Genomic DNA, 22469 nt, shown 5'->3' on the forward strand with positions numbered 1-22469 from the left:
GTGACCCTTCCTTAGAACTGATGGTAGCTAGGAAAATGTCAGTTTATATGTAGGTCTGAAACGTTAACTCTGATTTCTCTCCGCAGGTGCTGCCAGACCTACTGAGCTTTTCCAGCAATTTCTGTTTTTGTTTCGCCACTTCAACCTGTTCCCTGGTCAACATCTTCATCTCAGGCTTGCTGCAGTGTTCCAGCAAAACTCAGCACAAGCTGAAAGAACAGCACCTCATTTTCCGCTCTGGACTCAATATTGAGTTCAATAACGTTAGGGCTTGAGCTCTCCCATCTCCTTAATCTAACTCCCACAGATCAGGCCTTATTAACACATAGTCGGCAATTACACACCACCCATTGTTGGCCACTAACAGTCCCCGTTAATTACTATTCACCCTCCTGGCCAGATCGTTATCCACTCCTTCGTCTGTCCAACTGTTCTTCTGTCTCTTTGGGCAGTGTCAGGGTGCTGAGCAGTACTGGGGTGTAGACAGATATTGAGCACGGACAGTATTGGGATGTAAGTGTGATAGGGGCATGAACACAATACTGGATCAGACTGTTACAGGACAGATGATGATTCTTGGTATCACACGCAGGACAGTACCAATAACATTTGTTGTGTTTACAGTCCCTCTGCAGCGTTAGTAAGCAGCTTCTTCCTTGGCCTTGGTGACAGTTGCTTCAACACTCAACTCTACAGCATTCTTGGCATCCTGTATGCACAGCAAAGTGGCCCAGCCTTTGCAATCTTCAAATTTGTACAGGTACAGTTGCAAGAAAGAATCAATCTAACAACGCTGTGTTTAATTTATTCTCACTGAGCTATGTTATAATCACAGTATCCAGTAACATCTCATTAACATAGGATATACATGCAGTATCCCATAAGCCATTACACTGACTTAGGTTGCATACAGTATTCATTATGCATCCCAATGAGTTACAAATGAATTCCAAACCAGATGGTGAAGTAGGAAACTCAATGAAAATATTTTTCTTGACAGTTAGTTTATTTAGAACACAACTTTTCATGTATCTGCTTCCTATTGACTAAACCAGTATTCCATAATCTCTCTTTACACTCGTTTGGTTAAAGAAATGAACAAATAAATAATTGACTTAAAATAACTATCACTTAAAAGGGTCAAGTCTCCCTTATAATACAAATAAATGAACAAAAAACTAAAAATCAAATTAACTAATTAAATCAAACTGACTAGTAATAGCCCCTTAAAAGGGGACTGGTAACACAAAAACTATCAAGCAATCTTTCTTCATATTATTTTGGGTAAGACCAATTAATCCAAATAAAACAAAAGACAGCCCTTAAAAAGGGCGCTGAAATGGAAGGAAAAAGCTCCAAAACAAAGATTGCAAAATTGAAATTTAAATTCCTTGGGAGTGATTATGCAATCCAGCCCCTGTGGTACCCTCCAGTTGCAGGAAGGCCTGAGCAGACAGCGGATATGGCACGGTCTTGCTTTTTTGGAAGTGCTTTTAGGATATTTTCTAACTAACCTGTTCAGAGACTATACACCTTTGAACCTACGCTTCCTGGCTCAGATATGATGACATATAGCACTTAATTAAATATTGCCCTTCACCTATGTATCATAACAATGTTCTTAACATACCATGAACAACACACAGTGTCCAACGTTCATATTCTAACCTGTAATACACACAGTATCCATAATGCAGTGGTATTCACAAGAAAATAAGTGAGAACCAATTGGATATTAGAAAGTTTGTTTGTGTCCGGAATGTGTAGTAGAATTTAAAAATACTTCGAGAATCATTGCAATTTATTTCTTCCAAAAGTATCTTGATGATGTAGAAGTCAAATAAAAATTATAAAAGACAAACACATCAGTAACTGTACACTATATGCCAACTGCATGGGTGTACTGTTTTTAACTGGAATTGCTGCTCTCCTTCTGCTGTTTTATACCAGGATACCCACTACCTTCCTACTTTTTAATATTGGGATCCCTGCTCTTTTCCTGCTGTCTTATAACAGGATCCCTGCTCTCCACCCATTGATTTATGCCCAGATCTCCCTTCATCACTGCTGTTTCATACTGGGATCTCTGCTGTCCTCCCACTGGTTTATACTGGGTTTCCTGTATCCTCCCTGTGCTGTTTTGCACTGAATTACAAATATAATGTGCATGACACTGAATTACAATAAACTGTGTTTGCTGACACTGATGCATGCGCATTACGTGCTGCTTTAAATTGCATATGCACAGATTTCAGGGGGTCATAGCCACATGACGTCACATGTAAAATCTACATGATGATGTCAGTGCTCGAAACCATGCGATCCCCAATGAGCACACATGTGTAATTGCCCACAGTTGCCAGTGTCGGCAAACACTGCCATTATGTACACAATATTAATTATGTTTCACACAGGTAAGATACACCCCCATCATCCAGCACTATTAGAGTATAATGCATTTAATCCTGTGCATGATATGTAACATCAAAGACATTAGAAAGGCCAATGGATGGTAACTAACCCAGCCCTAGGCTTTTAAAAGGATGAAGGAAAAGTACTTTCAGCTGGGCAGGATCAGGGAAAAGTGGGAATTGTTTTGGTCAAGAAGTTTGATTACATGTTAATAAATATTCATTGGCAGAGAGAGTTACTGGACTCTGGAACAGACTGAAACATGTGGTGATTATGGATGCCCTGCATTCCTTTAACAGGACCTACAAATCTTTCTGATTAAGTGTGTTTTAATGGGTACAGGCGCAGTTAATCTGTATATCCAGGTTACTCCCTGATTAGCGTATTAGGGAAGGAAATCACTCCATTTATTTAAATTTCTTCTCACATTTATACCTCTGGTGTTTCCGTCTCTCTTGCATGTTGGAGATAGCGGAGTAATTTGAAATGGCAGCATCACATCTGGACAGGGAAGAATTTAGCAGATCCTTTTCATATGTTTTGTGTACAGAACCTTGAAGCAGACAATAATTACTGGCTCTGTCTGTGTGACTGTTATCTTTCTGCTTGGCTTTCAGTCCATTTCTGCTGCAGTGGCTTTTGGATACAGCAACTATCTGGTGCTGCCGTCACAGCTCCTTATTCTGACTGCATTCTGTTTTATCGGTACACTTTCCTTTTTCATTGTGGAGAAAATTGAAGACAATGCCTCAGGCTTGCAAGATTTCTGAGCATTATTTTTTTCTCTGGATGTGGTGGGGAATTTCCACAAATCTGAATGAATTCCAGGATCTGCTGCTTTGGAATCTGCAGGACTTGTGAAAATCCATTGCTCTGCTAGTGGAGGGAGTTCTATTTTAATCAGTGAAGGCCTTTGGTTGTGGAGGCCATGTAGTGTGGCATTTTCAGTCCTTCTTAAAACTCTCTTCGGTCCTCAATGTTGGAGCTGTCAGATTGAACCTACAACGGGGTTTCCCAAAGTGAAGGTAACAGTGGCCACCGTGGAGCTGTGCTACTCCTCTGATAGGTCCACGTGCTGTCAGTTCTCACTCAGGGGTTGTGACAATTTTCAAGCCTTGAAATTGGATCAAGGTACAGGAGAAAAGTTTGGGAAGCATTGACCTGGAATGAGTGTTACAGGGGAAATGAGCCATCAGTCACCCAACCTGAAAGTTTCTGCAAGCACTAAAATAAAAACTTCTGATACCACTGGAAATTTCAAATATATTAACAGTATTGCTTTACACTGTAAGATTATTTTCATACCCCTGTGTCTTACTTACGTCTTGCAAAGACTGATCTCACGAATTAGCTATTATTTCTGTCAATGCAGAGAATTTATAAGCAATGGCTAATTCTTTACAAATCAAAGTATAAGCAAATAAGCATGCTCAGGTTCAAATCCCACCAGATGCTGAAGTGTGGAATAACATCTCAGAACAGGTTAATTCAAAAAGGTATAAGCACATTATCTGGTAATAGCTCACAATCAAACAGTCAAGTTTGTCGCTGTCATTTGGTCTTCCTGGAATGGACAGGAGCTCCATGTGTGCTCATATCCTTCAGTTAATGGTCACTCTTTGCATGACTGCAGGTGTAAGTTACAAATCCACATCATTAGAGAGACAAGTCAATCATTCTATCTATCTTCTGTCTCTAGAAAACGTCTGAATGCAAATCTCGTACTTAAGATTCTTGACCTGGGCCATTTCTAAGCTTTAAACTTCTCATCTTTGTTTTCAAATCCTTCTCTGAGCTCATCCCTAATTATCTGGAGGCACCTACAACCTTTTGAAACTTGGCTCCTGCAGTTTTCGTATGCATCCCCAATTTCTATCACTCCATAATTGACACTTGCATTTAAATAGTGCCTTTAACATAGTAAAATATGGGAAGGCATTTTGCAAGAGAGTTATCAAACAAAATTTGAAACTAAGCCAAATGAAGACATGTTAGGGCAGGTAACCAAACTTTTGGTCAAGGAAGCAGATTTTAAGAAGTAGCTTAAAAAAGGAGAGAGGTAGAGAGTCAGAAATCTGTAGGGACAAAATTCCAGGCTTTGGCTTTGACAGATGAAGGTTTTTCCACCAAAAGGTGATGCAATTAAAATTAGGACTGTGCAAGAAGCCTGGATGAGGACATACAAATTGAATTGGTGAGGCCATGAAGGCTTCTACACTTAGGAAAGATGAGAACATAAAAATAGCACCCGAATATGTCAAAATCAAAACCCCGTAACCTCACAATACAGATTAGTTCTTTTAATTTGAGTATAACAGAATTACTACCAGTCAGATCCATTAGTTCATGAAATTCATAGGATCTAAACTGTAGATTCAAAGGAAAGAAATAAGGGCAGATATTTTTAATCAGCCTGTTTGGACAAGTTATAACATATGCCTGGGGCTTAAAAATAAGTATATAATTATATATAAGTACATTGAGAAAATTCTTCACTGCCCACCTCAAAATAATAACTTGGAGCAAGAAATTAAAGAAAACCAGGTTTGTTATAATAATTTCAAACAAGGATGAGATTGGTTGGGTTTAACAGAAACATTTAAAATGTTGGGTTAGGATCCTGTGTAAGTGGCTTTTGAGTGAGCTAAATGCAATAGGTCTGTGGGCTTTGCCATGAAATGTGCTGTGTTTTTGAGGAGTTGGCCTGACTTTGCAGTTTTAAAAATGGTTGCAAGGACCTAGACGTGGTCATCCCGTCCTCAGTTGTGACAAATCCCATTTTTGTTGCAGGAGAAAGGGGACAAGGCGTGACTCACACACACTGGAAACCTGAACTCAGCAGCACCATTTGAAATTAGTGCTGAATTTAAACGGACCCCATTTTTGCTGCTCCAATAGACACAGATTCATGGACAGTTAAAGTCTGTTAGCTGTAAAGATCTGAAGTTTTTTTAAATCCCCAGACCTTTAAACTTGAAAACAAAAAACAAGCTGCAGCTGCTGGTCAGAATAAAACAAAACTACTACAGGTCACCTGATATAGCTAAGAAAAAAATTATTACCACCTGTTCCTGCAGTTTTGAAAGAGTTCATTGTTGACATTGGTACCCTTCATCGCGATCGACGTGACCCAACACCAACACTCAGAACTAACACTTAAAGATATAAACAGGCAAGATGCAGACAAGATGGTTGGAGAGTCTAGAATCAGGGGACACAATTTCAAAATAAGAGGGAACCATTTAGAACCAAAATGAGGATTTGTTTTACTTAGAAAGTTGTCAGCTGGTCCAGTATTCACTGGAGTTTAGAAGAATAACAGGACTGAACAGACTGGATGCAAAGATGATGCTTCCCCTGACTGGGAGAGGTGAGGAGAAATTTCTTCACTCAAAGGGTGATGAACTCATGGAATTTTATACCACAAGGCTATTGGAGATGGTCACTGAATATATTTGAGAAAGAAATGGATAGATTTCTCGAAGCTGGAAGTATCAAAGGGTATGAGGAGAGAAAGGAAGGATGAGATTGAGATGGATGATCAACTGTGATCATGTTGAATGGCAGACCAGGCCCAATGGTCCAAATGGCCGACTCCTGCTCCTGTTTGCTATACTTTTAGGTGTGAAAAGTGAAACAATCAGGAAACACAGTTCGATAGCACCAGTCTGGATGACAGGATTCAATGAATTGTCCCTTCGTCTTCCTTTCAATTCTTTTCAGAACTTTGCCAATGAGACGAAGTTGTACGCACATCAGTGCTGTCTGTTATTCACTGGTTGAGAATTTGTGCTTTCAGATTCTCTGAAGGTGTTTTATTCTTCTTCTAATAGAGATTTGCAGAGATAGGTGATTAGAAAACCATTAGCTGTTACTGGATGTCACAGACCTGCTGAATTTCTCCAGTAATTTCAGATTATGATTCAGTTTGTGTTTCAGATTTTCAGCATCTACTATTTTATTTATTTGTTTTAGTTTAGCTGTTACTGGAGACTTTCTGGGATCTCTGCACAGGAGAGAGGCACACAAATTTTTTTGATGCTTTTTCTTTGCAGGCTGCTTTGGTTCTAAGTGGCTCCCCCTTATATTTAAATTGTGTCCTCTGATTCTAGACTCCTGAATCGTGTTGTCTGCGTCTAGCCTATCTCTGTAAGTACGAGTTCTGAATTTTAGAGATGGTTCATGTGGGTCACAATGAAAGATACCAGTGTCAACAATGAACTCTTTTGAAACTGCAGGAACAGGTGTGTTTTTTTTTGCAATGACCCCAAATAAACAGTGGTCATTTATTCATGAGCTAACAAAATTATGTTGTCAAGTACTTGTTCCCCCTAATTCAGAACCCATCCGCTTTTTGGTGTCTGCTTTTGCTGTCACTGTTCTAGCAGAAAGCAACATTGTATTCAACTCACAACCTGCTCCAGTAAACATAATTTTTAAAACTGCAACCATTTCTTTACACAGTTTCCTTGGTTTAAAGCATCATCTTGCTTCTTTGGTCCACAGTCCATAAATTTAGGATATCAAAATATGTAGTCTTTACAGATCGAGAGGACCAGGAGTAGACCGTTTGGCAACTTGAGCCTAGTCCACCAATCCATGGCTGACCTGATTGTAACCTTATCCACATTCCCTCTTAACTCAATAACCTTTCACCCTTTGGGGCTTAACAAGAATCTATCAACCTCTGCCTTAAAAATAATTAAGAAGTCTGCTTCAACCACCTTTCTAGAATGAGATTCCAAAGATTGATGACCCTCTTAGAAAGAAAAAAAAACTTTATTTCTGCTTTAAATGGGCAACCCCTAATTCTTAAAACATTGACACCTTGTATCTGATTTTCTCCTAAGAGGAAACATCCTTCCTGCATCCAACGTATTAAGAACCCAAAGGATCTTATGTGCCTTAACCAAGTTCCCTCTGTCTCTTCTAATTTCTAGATTAGCTTGTCCAAACTTTCCTCATAAGATACCATCTCCATTTCAGGTATTAGTTTCATAAACCTTCTCTGAACTACCTCCAACATTTTTACACCCTTCCTTAAATAAGATAACCAATACTTTGCACAGGACTCCATATCTGGTCTTACCAGTGGCCCGTCTAACTGATTCATAACCTCCCTACTTTTGTATTCAATTCACCTTGTAATAAATTATAACATTCTATTATCTTTCCTAATAACATGCTCAGACATACATGATCCAGAAAAAATTTTTACATAAAACCAAACAAACCTATCTTCAGTAATGATTCAAAGACAGCCAGTCCTGTAATGATCTCTTAAAGTGTAAATTAACTTGTGAACTCATCTCCTCTGTTGAGCTGTTGTGGTTTTAGAGCTTTTGAAGCATAGTCCAGCATTCATAATGGTCTCAGCCAAAATAACTATCTTTGGGAAAAGCCTTAGGCGTTGACCACTTAGGGATCCACAGCTTTGTGGTCTCTCTAAACACCATTAATCTTGACTCTCTTCCTCAGCTTCTACTAATTGCCATCACAATTAGCCCCATTCAATCTTGTGATCCACCTGATCTCTCACCCTTTTTTTAAGAGACAATCGTTGACAATGTTTGACATTGAAACAAAATTGTTGGCAATATTTTAATATTGTTTCACTCCAATAAAGATCCAATAAAAATGTTATCTTATGACTGTGCAATACTTGATTTATTATTAATGTCACCCAACACCCCTCTCTCCCGTATCCCATCCCTCTTTTCTGAATGGTGCAAGCTGACTTCAATTTGAATTATCAACACATATTGGATAGAAGTTCAATAGATAAAAGTCTGTGTGTATAACGACAATAAGAGTTGTCGATGTGAATGCTTCAATGAGCATGGCATTGAAAGAATTGGTCTCATTTAGACCTACTCATGTGACGCTGTATTTTCAACAATGACACCTATGAAAACAATATACTGAGACAGGATGCACATTGACTACGATATTCACACATAGTTGTCAATGATTGTACAGAATTGTAGCTCACTGTCAGTATCAAATTTCGCAATGTGAGGAAAACAAAATTAATAACCATAGTCTATGAAGATTGTAGATGTCTTTCATTGTTAAAGAGAGACAATTGGCTATATAGCTTGAACAGAAATTCTCAGATCAGGCAAAGAGACAGTTCCAAGCTTATCTCAACCAGAACAAGAATTCAACCCATATTGTTCGCTGTTACTGTTCTCTGAGCCACACAGTTGCCACCTAAACAACTGAGCTAACCACTCCCAGAAAATATGTTTTTTTCAATTTTTGATTGTACAATTTATCTTTATACATAGAAGAAAATACTAAATGGGAGGTCCATGGAATTTTTATCACTTGAGAGGAGCGCATCTGAAGCAAAATGTTTCAGAACAACTGGTCTGGTGAATTCAAAAGTAATTGCAGAGAAATAGGCTACTGAGGCATACTGTTTGTGTGTGTGGAGATAGCAAGAACTGCTGGAGTAAGAAACAACACAGAGTGGAGGTGGAGGAATACAGCAGGTCAGGCAGCATCAGAGGAGTAGGAAAGTCAACGGTTCAGGTCGGGACCCTTCTAACTTGTTTCTGTGTGTAGCAATTTGCATACATTGACAGCCATCTCTCTCAAAGGGCCACCAGTGATGAGGTGGTCCAACAACGATCTCTGCAAGTCAACCAAAGTTTTATTATACAGAGCAGTTGTCATCACCGTGCACCATATACAGTGAGACTTGTACTTATATCAGCAACATATAAGAATGCCACAGAAACTCTATTAGCAATACCTCTACTGCATCCTCCAATGGGAGGACTATTGAACAAACTACTCGAAGCCAGTTTCACAAACATTCAGGAAAAACTGTTGCAGAATCAAGTGTTCCCGAATGGCTAAAAGTGTCTCCTCTGCTAGGTCCTGCTTGCTCAACTCTCAAATGCCCAATGCAGCTGAGGAGGGCAAATAAAATACCTCAAACACACTCTGCAATTCTCCTTGTAGTGCAGCAGATTGACATTAATGATTTAGAAGAGCTTGCAGCCAATCTTTCAAAATGGCATAAACTACAACACGTTTTGAGTCTCCCAATGTCTCAAAAAGGGGTAGAGTCGCCATGGTCCTACCAGACTCATGAGAGAGAGGAGAGAGAGATGACTGGTGGCCAATTAACCTGAGGGCAAGAGGAGGGGTTGAGAAGGACCATGAACGGTAACCTCAGCCAATGCCAGAATTGAACCCCTGCTGTTGACCTCACTCTGCATTGCAAACCAGCCATCCACCCACCTGGTCAAAAAGGGGTGGCAAAGAATGAAAGAAAGCAAATTCTGCATTTTGAATATATGTGTAGCATGGCAACATGGCGGTCAGAAATGTCATCCAGTTTGGAATAGTATTAAAGGAATGTGTGGCTTACAGTCTCTTTGCGAGTTAAAGTTACGGCTGTATCAGCATCTGATTATCTTCCTTTCTTTTTTCTCGCTGCCGCCTTCGCATGTTAGGATGTGTTTTTTTTCCTGACTTTCTGACCATGACAGAGACACACACCCACACTTTATCTCTCCAAACCTCTTCCCCTGTTTCTCCATCAATCACTGTCTCTGACACACGCACCTGCGCAAAAGGCGGGCTTGTGGGTTGATTGACAGACGGAAGTCCCGCCCTCCACATATGGTGGGCAGACCGGAACTTGCTCCTTCAGTGGGTACTGAAGTGGCGGCGCTTGCCGGAAGTGTGAGCATGTCGGTCTTGGCCCTGAAGCCTCGGTTGTTTGGGCTTCAGGCTGCCCCTTTCCGTCCGGCTGAAGGCTGGAGAATGCTGTTGAGATCCGGCCTGTGCGGAGGGGCCGGTAGTAGCGAGAGGCCAGAGGGCGGGGTGAGGCTGCGGTTTGGTCCGAGCCCCACAGGTAGTGCAGGGTGTCAGACGGTACAATAGTGATATTCACATGTGGATGGTTAATCAAGAAAATTACGATATTGGCTCGGTAAAGCTCTGGTTCCAGTTGTCCACGTGACATTCAACCTGAGACATGACCCCGTTGTCATAGAATAGCTTTTAACGGCACGGAAAGAGGCCTTTCGGCCCAACATGTTCGTGTCCGTCGTCAAACATCCACATATTGTCTCACCCTTCCCCTTTCCCCATCCCCTACTTACCGCCACAAATAGCCCAAAAATGGCAAGACTTTTTTCTCCGTTCTGCTTCTGCCTGGAACTTGTAAAACATCCCTCCTACCCCTCCCAATCTGCCCCCGTCAATATTTTCCCATTACCCTATCTTTCTCATTGAACATCCATCCTCACCTCCCGCTTTTCCCCATGTATTCCTTTTTGTACGTCCCAACCCACTGTGCACCCCAGAAAACCATTGTCCTTGAGGCAACTGCCACTTTGGTGCTGATCTTCGTTCGCACTAACTTCTGCTTCTGCCAGGAGCTCCTGATTGCCCCCTACTGCTCTGAATGCGGAGGTCCAATTGTAGGCCCTTGAACACACTTCTGCTGAGGTATAAACATTTACTACAAGAAGTGACAATCTGGACTTTTCTTCCCCCACTTCCACAGTCACCTGGTTGAGGTGTCCTCAGACCTGATTTTTTGAAGAGTTCCTTCCTCTTAAATGCCTTATTTTTTCACTTGTTTTACCAGGCTTCCTACATCTAGGTGGGCTTCGCACAGCTCTGTACAATTATATATTTGCCAAAAAACATGGTGGGACCTTCATTCTCAGGATTGAAGATACAGATCAGAGCCGTCTTGTTCCTGGAGCAGCGGAAAGCATTGAGGATGCCCTGGAGTGGGCAGGTAGTGTATGCTGGGAGATTGTCACTTATACATTCACTGTATAAGATGCTCATTCATATCACTTCCTCTGTTAAAAACCTCAGGCTAAGTACAAGACTCAGTTATCACAATCTCCTTGTTCCTAACCTCAATATAAGACACTCAATTATAATACATTCTATTAAATATTCTCAGTACAAAGTTTTGATTATAATACACTCTGCTATACATAACTAATATAAGATTTGCTGTAATAACAAACTCTATTACAATTAGTATAAGGCTGTAAGTTATAAGACTCCCTGTGTTCACTGTGTCTAATAAACACTTTTACGTTATCACACATGTTTTGCTTGCTATCCAGGAATCCCCCCTGATGAAAGCCCTCACAGAGGAGGCTCCTATGGACCATACAAGCAATCAGAGCGACTAGATTTGTACTTAAAGGCCACTGAGACCCTGGTAATGAGGAATGCAGCATATTATTGCTTTTGTAGCCCCCAGCGTCTGGAAATGTTGAAGAAGGAGGCATTGAGAATGAGACAAACACCAAAGTAAGTTTGAAATAAATGATTTTGTCTTTTGTCTTCTGACTTTAATTTATTCCAATTTTGAAGGAGAATACTCAGTCATGATCAAATTGAGCAGTAAACAAGCTCAATGGGCTTCATGGGCTACCTGTTTTATTGTGGAGAAACTGATCTGGACTGTTTGTAATCCTACTGCCCTTACCTATCCCCATCCCCACCATTCCCCACCCAAACAACTAACCCGATCTCTGCCTCCTACCTGTTTCTTCTAAACCCTTCCATCACTTCTTTGGTCACGCTGCCAGTTTTTGCGATCTAGCTCTGCTTGCAGAAATAATTCATGAAAAAATTATTTAAAGATATGTGTAAAACCCTCCGGATCATAGTTTAAGATAAACTCTGTCCTTTAATATACATCCATCTTTAATATTCACCCTGTCCTCTCATATTCAATAGGTTCTGACCTATGCTTTTATCCTTTAACATAAACTTTGTCCTTTACCTGTACAGTACACTCTGTTCTTTATTTAAGAAAGTGACAAACTTTAATGCCTTTTACAACTTTATGATATACCAATCTAGTCATTGATGTAATGATGGGATTATGTCAGCTAATTCATGCACAGCAAATCCCCACAAACAGGAATGTGACAATGGCCAACTTGTTTAACAGTATTTGTTGACATATAGAAATTGGTCAGGGAGTACTTGACCTAGTCTTTTAATAGTGCTGTGGTTTCTTTTATCTACACGTATAAGACCAGATGTGTTAGTTTAATGTTGCATCTGAAAGGGAATCTCTAACTTCACAATAGTCCATCAGAACTGCTCTGGCAATATATGTCTGAAATATGGACTCCTTTCTGAAGTGGGCTTCAAGTCCATCATGTGTGGACTTGTGTAATTCAAATGCTGTCCTTTTTCAGATATGATAATCGTTGTAGACACCTGAGTCAGACTCAAATTGAGGAGCAACTGGCACAAGGATGCTCACATGTTGTCCGATTTCGTCTGGAGGAGGATGCTGCGCCCTTTGAAGATCTGGTGTACGGACTGAACAGGCTAGATCCTGCCAGTGTGGAGGGTGACCCTGTTATCCTTAAAGCGGATGGGTTTCCAACCTACCATTTGGCAAATGTAGTTGATGATCACCATATGAAGATCAGCCATGTTTTGCGGGGCACCGAGTGGCTCACTTCCACTGCCAAGCACCTACTGATGTACAAAGCTTTTGGATGGGACCCTCCAGCTTTTGCTCACCTTCCACTCCTCCTGAACAAAGATGGCAGCAAACTTTCCAAGCGTCAGGGTGATCTGTTCATCCAGAACTTTTCCCGGAATGGAGTCCTGCCAGAGGCTTTACTTGACATTGTCACCAACTGTGGATCTGGCTTCTCAGGTGCTGTGTGTAGGGAAAAGGATTTACTCTGTCTGGAATGGGTTGAGCAGATATTGTATGTAAGCAAACACGTTTCACATGGGATTGCATTTGTTGGGTTGTGTTGCACAGAGGACACTAGGCTGGTCTGTGTGGTATGTTGAACTGAATGAAGGCTGGGGTATGGCTGTATACAGAGTAGTGTGTAGTCTTGGGTGTGTTGAACACAGAACTATGTACAGACTAGGTCATAACAAAAAATATGAAGAGGCTGGACTTTGTTGCACAGAGGTCACAGCACAGGATCGGCTGTGTTATAAAGACCATTTGTACAGTCTAGTCGATATTTTAAAGAGGAATATGCAAACAGACATGTACAGGCTGGGCTGTCTTGTGCACAGGATTGTGTACTGATCAGACATCATATGTACAGGATAATACACAGACAGGAGAAGTTGTGTACAGGGTAGTGCAAGCCTGGGAGCACCACAAAAGCCACAGGGCAGCAGCAGGTGGGTGATGCAAAGACCCAGAGAGGCAACTCTGAGAAGAAGTGAAATGAAAACTATTAAAAAAAACCTGTTATCTTAACTTTGTGTTTTCAGGAAATCGACCAGGTCGGATCCTGGAGGAGCTGGTTGGTGAATTTGATGTGAGTAAAATAACAACCCACTCTGCACTCCTGGACCTTGACAAGCTGCCAGAGTTCAACAGGTGAGTAAGTGTACAAGACATCATACAAACAGAGCCTTTAAAAGCGAACAATGTGTTCCCTGCTCACATTGGCATGGTGCTCCCCGCCCACTCTGGCAGCATGGTCCCCACACAGGTTGGCATTGTGCGCCTCTCCACCTCACTGGCATGGTGGCCTTTCTTCCCCCTTCACTGGAGTGGTACACTAACTCTGCCATGTCCCAACACCCAACCCCACGCACCTGCGTGCGCAGGGCTGACCCTGTCCCTCACCCTTGCTGGAGTAATATTCCCCTATTCTACCCTCTCAAGGTGCTCCTCCCCCTTCCATCACTAGAGTAATTCATCTCCATCTCCAATGCCATCAGCAAGCACCCTGTCTCCCACCTATGCTCCACGCTGTTCTTTATTCTGTTCCAACACTGTGTTGCACCAATTGGGTGTGCCTTATTGTCAAGTATATTTTTTTTCTACATTTGTGTGTTACTGTAAAAATATTGCTTTCACTAATTTAAGTTTAAGAAGTTCCTGAGGCAAACTTCTGTAAATGCAGTGGGAAATACTCTAGCTGGTGTGGTGCTGCTACATGCTGTCAATCAATGATAGCATTCTAGCCTGAAGCTTGTGCATTCGAGCTTAGTGTGGAGTCACGTATATCAGCTGGACCAACATTTCCAAACAGTACTGAGAAAGTGCTGCACTATCTGAGGTGCCACCATTTGTGTAAGACATTAAATGGAGGCGCCATTGATTTATACAGGTTCATGCAAAAGATTCCATGGTACTAATCAAGGAGAAGCTGAGAAATTTCCCTGGCACCTTAACTTATTGTTTGTTGGATCTTGCTGCTGTGACTTCAGAAGCAGTTTATTGCCTGTGAAGTGCTTTCAGATGTCCTTAGGTCATGCTGTAAAGGTACAAACTTGTTGCTGAACCATACTGACTCTGACAGTCTCAGATTTCTTCCTGGTCTGCACCAAGATAGCTAATCATCTGTTGAGACTACAGTTGTGTATGACACTTGGATTGACACTTGAGACTTTGTGTGTGTCAGCTAATTGAGTGATTCCCACAAAATGGAAGGGCCCCCACTGTGGAAGAAGATTTGAAATGCAATATGTGGATAAACGTGAGGTTATTCACTTCCATCGCAAAAGCAGGAAGGCAGATTATTATCTGCATGGTGGCGGCTTAGGAAACGGTGAGGTGCAATGAGACCTGGGTGTCGTGGTGAAACAGTTGCTGAAGTTTGGCATGCAGGTGGTGAGGAAAGCTAATGGCATGCTGGCCTTCGTAGCGAGAGGATTTGAATATAGGAATAGGGATGTCTTCCTGTAGTTATACAGAGCCATGGTAAGGTCACACCTTGAGTATTGTGTGCAGTTTTAGTCTCCTAGTCTGAGGAAGGACATTCTTGCTATTGAGGGAGTCCAGCAAAGGTTCACCAGACTGATTCCCAGGGTGTCAGGACTGACATATGAAGAAAACCTGGAATGACTGGGCTTGTACTCGCTGGAATTTAGAAGAATGAGGAGGGAATCTCATAGAAACATGCAAGATTTGATGGAATTGGACAGGTGAGATGTGGGAAGAATGTTCCTGGTGTTGGAAGTCCAGAACTAGGGGTCACAGTCTAAGAATAAGGGGTAAGCCATTCAGAACTGAGATGAGGAAGAATTTCTTCACTCAGAGTTGTGAACCTGTGGAATTCTTTCCCACAGAAAGCTGTTGGGCCCAGTTCATAAGATATATTCAAGAGGGAGCTGGATGCATCCTTTGCAGCTAAAGGGACCAAGGGGCATGGAGAGAAAGCGGGAATGGGATACTAAAATGGCATGATCATATTGAATGGTAGTGCAGGCTCGAAGGGCTGAATGGTTTACTCCTGCACTTTTTTTTATGCTTCTGTGTTAGGTGAGGTCATGGGGAGACATTGATTCCTGGCTGGGAAACAGCCTTTGGAGGGGAAGGAGCGGCACTTTCTTCCATAAGCAACAATTGGTGTTAAATCACATGTTGATTTTCAGTGTGAGGGATAGATTCCTGTTCACTATAGGTGTTATGGGATATGGGACATATATCAACTATGATCTCATTGGATGGTGGATAGGCTTAAGGTGCTGAATAGTCTACTCCTGTTTCTATCTGCCGATACTTATCCACCTGCTGCCTTCTGTCTGTTAGGATTCACTTGCTGCGGCGAATTGAATGTGTCAACTCACGGCAGCAGTTAGTGACAGAGCTTCAAACCCTGGTTGAGAAGGAGTTTGGTGATAAGCTGGTGGACAGTGAGGCCTTATGCGCTGATTATGTGGAGCGGGTGTTGCTACACCGGAAGGTAAGAACAGTGTTGAAGTTCATCTTCATTTCTTCCCACTTTCTGAACTCTGAACCAACCGAGGGACAGGTTCCTGGCCCAGAATGCTAAAATATACATGGAGAAATGATTTTCCTGTGTGGGTCCAGTGTTGGTTTGGATTTCCTATCCATTGGGGTTCATACCCAGGATCCGGTAGTGAAATCCCAGTATTCACGAGTTGCAGGATTCACTTTCTAAACTGTTTTATTTTCTTGCTGACAGGGCCACATCAGCCGTTTGCAGGAGTTGGTGTCACCAAACTACTCGTACCTCTGGTTTCGACCCGTTGTGTCCCGTGAGCAAATGCTGAATCTGTCAACTGAAGGAGAGAAGATCTGTAGTGTAGTGGTGCAGTAAGGACCTATTAGTTTTGCAGAAGCTACTTGGACTAAAGTGATATGGAACATAACATTTCCTACCTGTCACTTTTCTCCTCCATTCGCTACCTAATCCCATTTCACTTGGCAGGGAAAATGCTCTTTCCAGCCACCTCCCTGTTATGTTGCAAGTTGAGGAAGGCATAGAGCTTAGATCAGAGGCAGTTTAACATTAGCCTGATTTACCCAATATTCCCTTGAATTCAATAGTTACTGTGGGTAGCTGAGAACTCGCGGTGGCTCAGCGGTTAGCGCTGCTGCCTCACAGTGCCGGGGACCTGGGTTCAATTCCACCCTTGGGTGACTGTCTGTGTGGAGTTTGCACGTTCTCCCCGTGCCTGCGTGGGTTTCCTTTAGGCGCTCTGGTTTCCTCCTGCAGTCCAAGGATGTGCAGGCTGGATGGATTGGCTGTGCTGAATTGCCTGTGGTGTTCGGGGATGCGTAGATTAGGTGGGTTATAGGGGGATGGGTCTGGGTGGGATCCTCTGAGGGTCGGTGTGGACTTGTTGGGCCAAAGGGCCTGTTTCTGCACTGTGGGGATTCTATGACTTGGATTCTATGACTTGAATCACAGAAACAAATCTTTGTGTGCTGCAACTTGCACTCACTTCCTGCTCTGGAAACACTGCTAATAAGTAGCAAATTGCATGAGAGACGTGGCAACACCAAAGCTGCCTGGAGATGTCATTAGGGACGCAATTAGCATTGCCCCATTGCTAAATACTGAATCAGGATAACAAAATGAGAAAGATTGTCCAAAATAGCCAGCACATTTTTATTAGGTAATTAAATAACACCTTTTGGAATTGACTCCTGAGGAACAAGCAAATTAATACTGACACATTTGCCCTATGTAGACACCTACCCTTCCAAACTGACTGACCTATTTCTTTCTCTGTCTCTTCTCTGTCACTTTGTCTCACTCTATTTCCTCCTCCCTCCCACCACTCCAGCCAGCACAATTCTTCTTGTCTCCCTTGGTTCGCTCCCTTACGATAATTACACCACAACCTCCAATCACCCCCTTAAGCTCACTCTCCACATTGCCCCCCCCACCACCACCCCCCCCCCCAGCCCATCTCCCTTTTAGTTCCAGCCTTATGTAAGTCAGTTTTAGAAATTCAGATGTAGACTGAGCTAATTGGAACTGATCTCTTGAATCACAGATTCTTCCAGACCTGGTCAAATGGAAGTGTGAGCCCAACAGAGCTAAACAATGAACTGAGAGTGCTACAGGCACAGTTCACAAGCACCAAGTACAATGACATGATGAAGTTTCTTCGACTAGCTCTCAGTGGAAAGCAGGTAGGCAGATGAGGACATTTACCTGGATGAATGTTTTCAGTTATATGGACTGATTGGAGAAGCCAGGATTGTTCTCCTTAGAGTAAAGAAGGCCAAACGAACAGTTGATACTCATGATCAAAATGTAGAATGACTGGTGGAGTAGGTAGGAGGAAACTGTTTCCTGAGGTTAGAGGATCAGAAATCAGGGGAAACGTTTAAATAATCAGCAAAAAACTGAGGGGTGTGTGGTCCATGTGAATACTTTCTCCTTAATCAGCTAGTTCTTATGACCTGTAATTTGCAGGGCTATGTGGTAAGAATGGGCTAATTGAATAGTTGTATCAAAGAACTGGCAGAGCCAAATGGCCTCCAGTGTTCCTAGGTTGCACAATATCTAATCCTGATATTCTGTGGGAAGAAGGGAAAGGATCTGCTATCTGGGGGCGTGCAGGGGAAGGAGGTTACGGCATTGAGAACTAAGAGTATCTTGAGGAACATTGTGAGTTTTAGTGTTTGTCTCATGATTTTTTTCGAGGAACTGATTTTGTTTTGATTTCTTTGCAGCAAGGACCGAGTGTGGCTGAGATGATGCTGGCTTTGGGACCTAAAGAGGTGTGTCAACGTCTGCAACACGCAGTCATCCATTGACCACAGCCATCTATTTGGGACCTATCGTTTGGACATCATGTGATGCACCTCCTAGACTTGTATGGAAGTATTCCTCTGCTGACATATAAGCCGGGCTGGAAAAATATTCAGCCCGTCAGGCTTACTCCACCATGCAGTACGATCACGTCTGATCATGCATTTCAACACTCTTTTAGCTACACTATTGCCTTTAATATAATTTGCATTGAGAAATATGTCAATCATAGACCCAATCACTGAGTTTCCGCAGCCCTTTGTAGTAGTGAATTTCAAAGATTCACAACTCTCAGTAAACATTTCTCATCATCTTTTTGATAAGTTTTCCCCTTGCCGCCACCTTGTTTTGAAACTGTAACTGGTTATAGACTCCCAAACCAAGGAGAGCATCGTATCTGCATCAACTTTGTCTATCCCTTTAAGTGTTCTGTATATTTCAATGAGATCACCACTCACATTAAAATTCTACAGAATACAGGCTGTTTCTCCAACCTCTATTCATAAAACAGACTTGCCCTTCCAAGAACAAACCTGGTGAACCTTTGTTGTACTCCCTCTACGGTAGTAAGATCCTTCTTAAAAGTGGCTAAAACTGCACACAGTACTACAGATGTAATCTAACCAATGTTCTGTAGGATTGAAGCATGCCTTCACTGCTCTTAAACTCGAATCCTTTTGTAATAAAGGCTAATATACCATTAGCCTTCCTAATGCCTGTTGCATCTACATATTAGTCTTCAGGAGCTTATTGACGAGGACTCCCTGGTCCCTTTGAATATCTACACTTTCTAATCTCTCTTTCTCATTTGAGAAATACTCTGCATTATCTGTTCCTCCTATCAAAGTGGATAAACTCACTATTTTTCCATGTTGTATTTCATCTGCCATTTTTTTTCCAGACACGAAGTCTCTCCAAATCTTCTCAAAACTGCTTTGCATCTTCCTCACAACATGCATGTTAAAATCAGTTAGTATCATAAAATGTACAACACAGAAATAGGCTGTTTGGCCCAACTGGTCTGTACAGTATCAGAATTTATGTGCTACTTGAACTTTCCATCCTACTTCATAACTGTATCGGTATATCCCTCACAACAACAAAAACAGAAGTTGCTGGGAAAGCTCAGCAGGTCTGGCAGCATCTGTGAAGAAAAAATCAGAGATAATATTTCGGGTCAGGTGATCCTTCCTCAGAACTGATGGTATCTGAGAAAACGTTGGCTTATCTGCAGAAAATAGGGAGGGGGGATGGGGTAGGGAGTAAATGATAGGACAGAGCCTGAAGAGAGAGAAGAGCAGTTGGATAGACAAAGGAGTTGATAATGATCTGGCTGGGAGGATGAATAATTGTTAATGGGGACTGTTAGTGACTAACAATAGGTAGTCTGTAATGGCAGGCTATGTGATAGTGTTCTTTTGGTTTTTATTCAGTATATCCCTCTACTGTTTTCTCCTTCTGTACTTAATAGATTTACCTTAAACATACCTATACATATTAAATGTATCTATACCATAGAAGCTTGGTCAGACTGAACCTGGAGTATATATGCAGATTTCATCATCTTTGTTTCAGGAAAGATACTGCCAGAGGAGTGCAACAAAAGTTGACCAAACATATCCCTGGGATGACAATACTGATCGATGATGAGATATTGGACATTCTGGGCCTATATTCTCTAGTGTTTCAACAAATAAGCTGTGATCTCGTTGAAACCTATGAAATACTTAAACAGATAGACAGGGTAGATGCAAATAAGAAGTTTCCCTTGGTTGAGGGGGTCTAGAGCCAGTGGGCACAATATCAAAGTAAGGGGATAAGATAAGAATTTTACTCGGTAGTGAATATTTGGAATTTGGAATATTTGGAATTTGGAATTGCATGGCTGTTGAAGCTCAATGTTTGAAAATATATAGAGTAGAAGTTGATTTTAAAATGTTTTGCTTATCAATGGAACAAAGAGTTATAGGGATAGTTTGGATAAAAGGCGTTGAAGTGTTCAATCAGTTATAATAGTATTAAATATTGGAGGAAGTGCATTGAGCTGAATGGCCTACTCCTCTTCCATTGTGTTTATTTACCTCACTTACTCCCTGAGATAACAAATTCAACATTCTAATCCTATATAGTGAAGAAATTTCTCCTGAATTCCCTATTGGATTTATTAATTATGTTTTTTATTTATTCACAAGGCCATCATTTGTTACCTATTCTAATTGCTATTGAGAAGGTGTTGGTGAGGCACATGAACAACTGCATTCATGTGCTGCAGGCACACCCATTGTACTTTTAGGAAGGGAGTTACAAGATTTTTACCCAGTGACAGTGAAGGAATGGCAATATAGTTTAAAGTCCAGATGACATGTGGCCTGGAGAGGATCTTTCAGGTGGTAGTGCTGCCATATGATGGTAGAAGTTGCAGGTTTACAAAGGTTCTATTGAAGGAGGCCGGTGAATTACTACAGTGTATTTTGAGATAGAAGTTCCTGGACAGTGACTCCTTCCTCTGAATCACAAGGTTTGGAATGAAACTTTACTCTAGGACTTGAACACAAAAATCAAGGCGAGTATTCAATGCTGTTGGAGTTGGAGATGCTGTCTTTTGGGTGAAATGTTAACCATGAACGTCTCCCCCCTCATGGACATGATACTTGAAACATGTTCAAACAAAAGGGGAGCTATTCCCAATGTCCTGGCTAATATCTGTCCTTGAAAGATACATAGAACACACAAATTAGGAGCAGAAATAGGCCATAGCTGACCTGTTTCTGTTTTGAATTCGACATTCCCATCTATCCCCAATAACGTTTGATTTCCTTGCCTAACATGAATCTATCTTGCTCCACCTTAGGAAATTTTCAATGACCTACCTCTACCATCTTGAGACAGTGTGTTCCATAGTCGCTTGACCTCTGAAGAATCAGTTTCTCCTCATCTCTGCATAAAAGCAGCCACTGCTATTTTTTTAAACAATTCCCTCTAGTTCTGGAATCACCCACAAAGGACACATCTTTTCCCATCAATATCACAAATCGTTCAATCATTGTTACATTGATGTATTTGGGACCTTCCTGTGTGCAAATTGTGTAATATGTTTTCTACATTACTACAGAATTACAATTCAAAAGTATTTCATTGGCTGGAAAGTACTTCAAGTTATTTGGTGATAATGAAATGTTCTCTATAAATGGAAACCTTTCGTTTAGAAGATGATACATGCGTATGGAAGTGTCAGCCCAGAAAACAATGTGAATTCGAACAGAAACTTTCATTAAACCTTCTTGTTAGACCCATAACAACATCAGTTTAATTTTAAGTGATTCCTGGACCCATAACAACATCAGTTTAATTTTAAGTGATTCCTGTTGGGCAGTTCCTCTCCACATTAAATTGTGAATTGCAATCAGATTTATATTTGTTTTTGCATCTGATGTGTACTGTCATTTGTTAAACTGCAGTGTTGGACTTGCAACCCATGTGTTCAACTTCCACCAGGAAGCATCATGAAATTTAGTTCAGTAAATCTGGTAATTTGTGGGCGATCAGATTGTTATAATCTAAAATGATTCACCAATGGCCTGGTCTATTCAGCATGCAACTCAAGTCCCACACACAACCATGCCTGAATTCTGTAACGGGGGAAAACACAAATATTTACATTTCTTTAAACAAGGTCTATTTAAAGTATACTTAAAATTACTTAAACAAATCGGTGAAATGGCAAACGTTGGAAAAATGGAAGATGCTGGAAATTTATAGCATTTAAGTAAGAGTCCACTGATAGTTTCAGTTGCTGTCAGTTCCATTTTCTCTGTTCTGTTAATCTGTCTTCCTCATTGTTTGTAGGCCTTAGCCTTGGTTTCTGTCTCTACCTGACTTTTGACTCTGAGCTACAACAAAAACAGAAGTTGCTGGAAAAGCTCAGCAGGTCTGGCAATATCTGTGAAGAAAAAAATCAAGAGTTAACATTTCGGGTCTGGTGACCCCCTCCTCAGAGCTGGACCTAAAACGTTAACTCTGATTTTTTTACTTCACAGATGC

The 22469-nt window shown here is 41.4% G+C and overlaps 2 protein-coding genes across 4 annotated transcripts in view; both read left to right on the top strand.

Moving 5' to 3' along the window:
• Nucleotides 1-6594, top strand: part of LOC109910477 (UNC93-like protein MFSD11) — a 28896-nt gene extending 22302 nt beyond the window's left edge. The window contains exons 12-13 of one of the 2 annotated variants that reach the window (XM_048609481.1): nucleotides 625-760; nucleotides 5203-6594. In XM_048609481.1, coding sequence (XP_048465438.1) covers nucleotides 625-760; nucleotides 5203-5223 — 157 coding nt within the window. In that variant the 3' untranslated portion in view covers nucleotides 5224-6594. Of the gene's footprint in view, nucleotides 1-624; nucleotides 761-3029; nucleotides 3189-5202 lie in introns of those variants that run through there. The other variant, XM_020509666.2, reaches the window with a different exon arrangement.
• Nucleotides 6595-10057: 3463 nt separating this feature from the next.
• ears2 (glutamyl-tRNA synthetase 2, mitochondrial) lies at nucleotides 10058-21836 on the top strand. 2 transcript variants are annotated; one of them, XM_020509665.2, is made up of 9 exons: nucleotides 10058-10285; nucleotides 11027-11182; nucleotides 11526-11715; nucleotides 12618-13090; nucleotides 13675-13783; nucleotides 15947-16100; nucleotides 16344-16474; nucleotides 17665-17803; nucleotides 18350-21836. In XM_020509665.2, exons 1-9 carry the CDS (start codon nucleotides 10120-10122, stop codon nucleotides 18431-18433), a joined length of 1602 nt encoding a protein of 533 aa, XP_020365254.1. In that variant the 5' UTR covers nucleotides 10058-10119; the 3' UTR covers nucleotides 18434-21836. The 2 variants fall into 2 exon arrangements, with proteins under 2 accessions (XP_020365254.1, XP_048465437.1); XM_048609480.1 differs by lacking the exons at nucleotides 15947-16100; nucleotides 16344-16474.
• The last annotated feature ends 633 nt before the right edge of the window (nucleotides 21837-22469 follow it).

The sequence above is a fragment of the Rhincodon typus genome, chromosome 21 (assembly GCF_021869965.1).
Source record: "Rhincodon typus isolate 14 chromosome 21, sRhiTyp1.1, whole genome shotgun sequence".
In the NCBI taxonomy this organism is placed as follows: Eukaryota; Metazoa; Chordata; class Chondrichthyes; order Orectolobiformes; family Rhincodontidae; genus Rhincodon; species Rhincodon typus.

Excerpts from the sequence above, each read along its gene's own strand:
- ears2 (XM_020509665.2), top strand. The coding sequence starts at position 10,120 with ATGTCGGTCTTGGCCCTGAAGCCTCGGTTGTTTGGGCTTCAGGCTGCC. Across the intron at positions 10,286-11,026 it reads GTTTGGTCCGAGCCCCACAG|GCTTCCTACATCTAGGTGGG; the intron begins GTAGTGCAGGGT and ends TTGTTTTACCAG. Across the intron at positions 16,101-16,343 it reads GGGTGTTGCTACACCGGAAG|GGCCACATCAGCCGTTTGCA; the intron begins GTAAGAACAGTG and ends TCTTGCTGACAG.